We start from the raw sequence: 4,401 nt of genomic DNA on the forward strand, positions 1-4,401 counted from the left end.
TGTTCTCCTCCGGGTGGAGGGTGCATACCGACTGACCCCGTGATTCTGCACAGACGTGTAAACGAAGGCGGAGAATCAAGATACACCGCCCATACCACCATGATTGCACGTGTATGAGGGTCTTTTAAACAAGGGTCTTTCTAGTCAGAACTGTACCCAGGTTATACAGGACAAGTGATCCCCCCTCCCCCCCTTTTTGATTAAAAGCTGAGTCTGATGTCCCCAGGAGAGAAGGAGGGTTCGCCTATGCGGCGTAATACAGCGCTGTCCCTTACCGCTTACTCTCCAGTCTCCACACCACTCATACTGGTGCCTGGCAACAATCCCCCAATAGCGGCCGAATTCACGTGGAGGGATAGGTCATCACTGCAGTCGTTGTCGCTTTCCGCCATCAGTGGAACCTGCGTGATTCCGATCCGGCTAGTCTCTCCGGCGCCCGGGCACTCACAGTCTCTGCGCTAGGCCTGCTCGCCGCGACGATCTCTCCGCTGCGTCACCAGCCCATCGGCACAGCACTCCCAGACCGCGGGGCCTCCTGCCACTCTGTACAGGTAGAGACATCCACCGTAAGGCCGGCAGCTGCTGCGCCTCCTATTGCCGCCGACAAATGTAGCGTGTCGGACCCAGGCCCAGCCGCGTCCGCCCCGCACCCCTTCCGCGGCGGCCTCACAGCCACGCGAGGGCGGGGATGCTGTGCTCGGAGCAGGCCCCAGCAAGATGGCCGGCCTCCTTCAAGCAGGACGACAGGGATCGCCGCTCCGGTGTCGTCGGAGAGCCCTACAGCCAATCCCCAGTTACCATGCAGGGATCCACACGATCTCAGGGGGCCCCTCCAGGTCGCGGATGCCGCCGGGCAACAGTCAAATCACGATAAACCCAGAGGCAAGAGCGGAGCTCTTAGCTCACGCGACCATGCTCGTAGGTGGTCAAGCCACACCCCCCAGGAACATTCTTACTTGTCTTTGAGTTTTAGGTGTCTGCATTCCTTGTATCATTTTGATTCTTTCTATTGTGACTTGTCTGATTCCTTTGGCAATCTTGTGACCTAGATATTGTACTTCTTTCTGACAAAATTGTAACTTTGATGGAGTCACTTTATGCCCCTCCTCTGCCAAATGATTCAACAATGCTACTGTGTCAGTTACACATGCATCTTTTGTTTTTGATGCAACTAAAAGATCATCTATGTATTGTACTAATACAGACTCTCCAAGCATGCTCAAGCTTTCTAATGATTTCTTTAGCAACTGATTAAAAATCAATGGACTCTCAGTGTACCCTTGTGGAATTCTACACCATGCTAGGATACGGTTCTGGAATCTGAACACAAAAATTGGCCGACTTTCTGGATGCAATGGAACAGTAAAGAACACATTGCACAGGTCAATCACTGTTTCCCATTCCGCATCATGAGGAATCTGATACAGAATTACTGCTGGATTCGGGATAATCGTACAACATGGAACAACAATCTTGTTAACCTTTCTAAGATCCTGTACAATTCTAAACATTCCATTAGGGTTTTTCAATCCCATAATTGGTGAATTACAAGGGCTGCTTTCTATTTCTCTCAAAATTCCCTGCTCAATCATTTTGTCAATCACTGGAGTTATTCCTTCAATTATTTCTGTATCATCTTATATTGTGGGATATTTGGGTAATTTACACCTTCCTTTATTGTAACTCTTACAGGATCTACGCCTCTCATCAATCCTATATCCTTTCCAGTGAAATCCCATACTTCTTCTTTCACTACTTCTTTCAGTTCTACAGGAAGCTTTTCTCGGTCAAAATCAGGAAATAGCTTACTCTGTTCTGCCCCAATTATAAGCATTGTCATTTTATACAAACTATCTTCATCTGGGGTTTGCAATTCTATGCCATCTGCTGAACAATATATGGCACAGTTCATCTTGCATAAAATATCCCTTCCTAACAGATTAACAGGACTACTGTCACACACCACAAAACGATGCATCTTTTTGAAAGTTCCAATTTCTATCCCAACTGGTTCTGTCAGAGGAGTTTGTATCTGTGTATTTGCTACACCTACAACTTGGATGCTCTCTCCCGAGAGAGGAAGATTTTGAATTTCCACTGATCTGACAGTAGAAAGGGTAGCACCAGTGTCCACTAGGAAAGTTATCTCCACATCATTCACCTTTCCGTTCACAAATGGACCAGACTGATCTACCTCAAGAGTGGCTCCAAGCACACACTCTTCTTCCTCTCTCAGGCACCATCATAAACTTTCATCCGACTCACTGCCACCTTCTTCTTGTAACCAATACTGAGGACACACATTCACTCTTTGCGGTCTTTTTACCTGATCACCTCTGCTGAATCCTGTCTCTGCACTGTATCTCTGCTGGATTACACTGTTTGGCAGTGGCGGTTGTGGCACCTGACTCTGCTAATTTGCTATCTGCTGTGGTTGCTGTTGTTGATTTACCTCAAACTGCACCTGCGAATTTAACAAATTATTTTCCACATTAACTCTTGGTGGACATTTACACTCTTTCTTCCAATGCCCTAACTTGCCGCAATTAAAACATGGGAACTTCTTCTTCAATTCATCAATATTTCCCACTAATTTAGGTTTACCCTTGAAATTTCCTTGATTCCCCGTATTCTTGTTTTCCATTTGTGCCACTTGTTGAACTGCTACTTTTACTTGTGCCCACATAGCTTTTTCTTTCAATTTTTTCTGTTTGGCATCAATTTCTTCACTGCCATATTTTGCTTTTCTCAAAACTTCATCTACAGTAGCTGACTGCCAACCTATTGTGTTGTGACGTATCATATCTCCAATCTCAGGTCTCAAACCATACACAAATCTGTATATAAAGTGGCTCTTATCTTTCTCATTTAGTTCCTCATAACCACTACACTGTTTAAAGGATAACAGCAATCTTTCATAAAATGAATGTACAGATTCTTTTGGCTCTTGTGTGGTCCTGTCTATTTTTGCCCAATCTGTTTACTTTGGAGGTATCTTGTTTTTAAGCCATACTATCACTTGTTCATATTTTCGCATTACATCTGGTGATGGAGCTCCTGTTATTTTGTCTGTAGCAAATTCTTCTCTTGGCCAATCTATAGCTATTTTACATTCTGTCCATAAATCTGCTGGCACTACTACGTCAAACAATCCATCCAAATCAATCCACATTACTTTTGACACTTTTACAAATCTGTCTACCTGTCGATAACATTCTACTGGTTTCTCTCTCAATCTGGGGAAATCATTATTAAATGACAATATGTCTTGTCTACTCCAGGGAACATGTACATATCCTCCTCCTGGGATTTCTCTCGTGGGGAATTCAGTTACCACTGCTTCCTTCTCCGTGATCGGAAAAGCTAATGTGGATTTATCATTAATTTCTTCTCTCCTCTTTGCCCACTTGATCCTCCATTTGCTCACATCTCCCCATTTCCGCAGCAGCACAATCAACTCTTTTATTTGTGCTAATCTCCCAGCAGTATTTATATTCTCAATATATTTTTCTGCAAAATCCACTCTATATGATTTCTGCAAGGATTTAAATTTTGAAAATTCCACTCCCAATTCACTTGCCAATTCTTCCAACTGATCATACTCAGTTTTAGCCTTCCATGTTATGCTTTTACACATAAACATAAGTTCATCATCCTGATATGTTTTTAATCTATCTGTTCCAATCGTTCCAATAATTAATTCTTCCATATCTACTTTTAGTTTTGCCACATCCAACACTTTTGATTCTTGATCTTTTAATTTTAAGGTTTTAATCCAGTCACTCAATTCTTTTTCTGATGGTCCTACAGGTGTTTGCGTTAAATCTATTTTATCGACACTTTTCTCTGGTGTTGTGGAATCAGATTCAGCACCCATCGGGTATCTATAAGATGGACTCAGATTAAAAGTCAATTCAGGCGGATTCACATTAATATTCCGTCTTATTTCAGATAAATCTGGATAAATATTTTCTTTTACTTTCTGTAAACTTTGTTGTAACGGAATTGTCAAGCTTGGCTCTTTTATTCTCTGATTTTCAAGCACCGGTATTAAGGGTCCTATCGTTACAGGGACAGTTACTGCTTTCATATTTTTAGTAAGATTCTGAATCAGTTCATGTGCAGAACGTTCATAATCAGAAATATCTGGTTGCACATCACTTCGGGTTTCATTACTTCGCACAGTTTTGTATGAATCATTTACTTGTACAGGAGTACCTGAAATTCTAGCTTCTACAGCTGGAGTACTTGGAATATATCTGGCTTCTACTGTATCTGGTACATCTTTTAAACTTGAATATTGTCTTGGGGTTTCATTCATTCTTTCATCTGCTATTGGAGCGTTCAGAGTAGTCCATAAAGAACTTGGCAGATATGGTGGCGGTCTCGTATTTAATATTT

General features: G+C 42.6%; 1 protein-coding gene across 1 annotated transcript; it reads right to left on the minus strand.

Annotated features, from left to right (window-relative positions):
- Positions 1-1,621: 1,621 nt before the first annotated feature.
- Positions 1,622-4,090, minus strand: LOC147726751 (uncharacterized). Its single transcript, XM_086963499.1, has 3 exons — positions 3,041-4,090; positions 2,782-2,890; positions 1,622-1,815 (listed from the first exon to the last, which is right to left on the minus strand). Exons 1-3 carry the CDS (start codon positions 4,088-4,090, stop codon positions 1,622-1,624), a joined length of 1,353 nt encoding a protein of 450 aa, XP_086819625.1.
- Between the last annotated feature and the right edge of the window lie 311 nt (positions 4,091-4,401).

This window comes from Lissotriton vulgaris, chromosome 3_1 (genome assembly GCF_964263255.1).
Source record: "Lissotriton vulgaris chromosome 3_1, aLisVul1.2, whole genome shotgun sequence".
In the NCBI taxonomy this organism is placed as follows: domain Eukaryota; kingdom Metazoa; phylum Chordata; class Amphibia; order Caudata; family Salamandridae; genus Lissotriton; species Lissotriton vulgaris.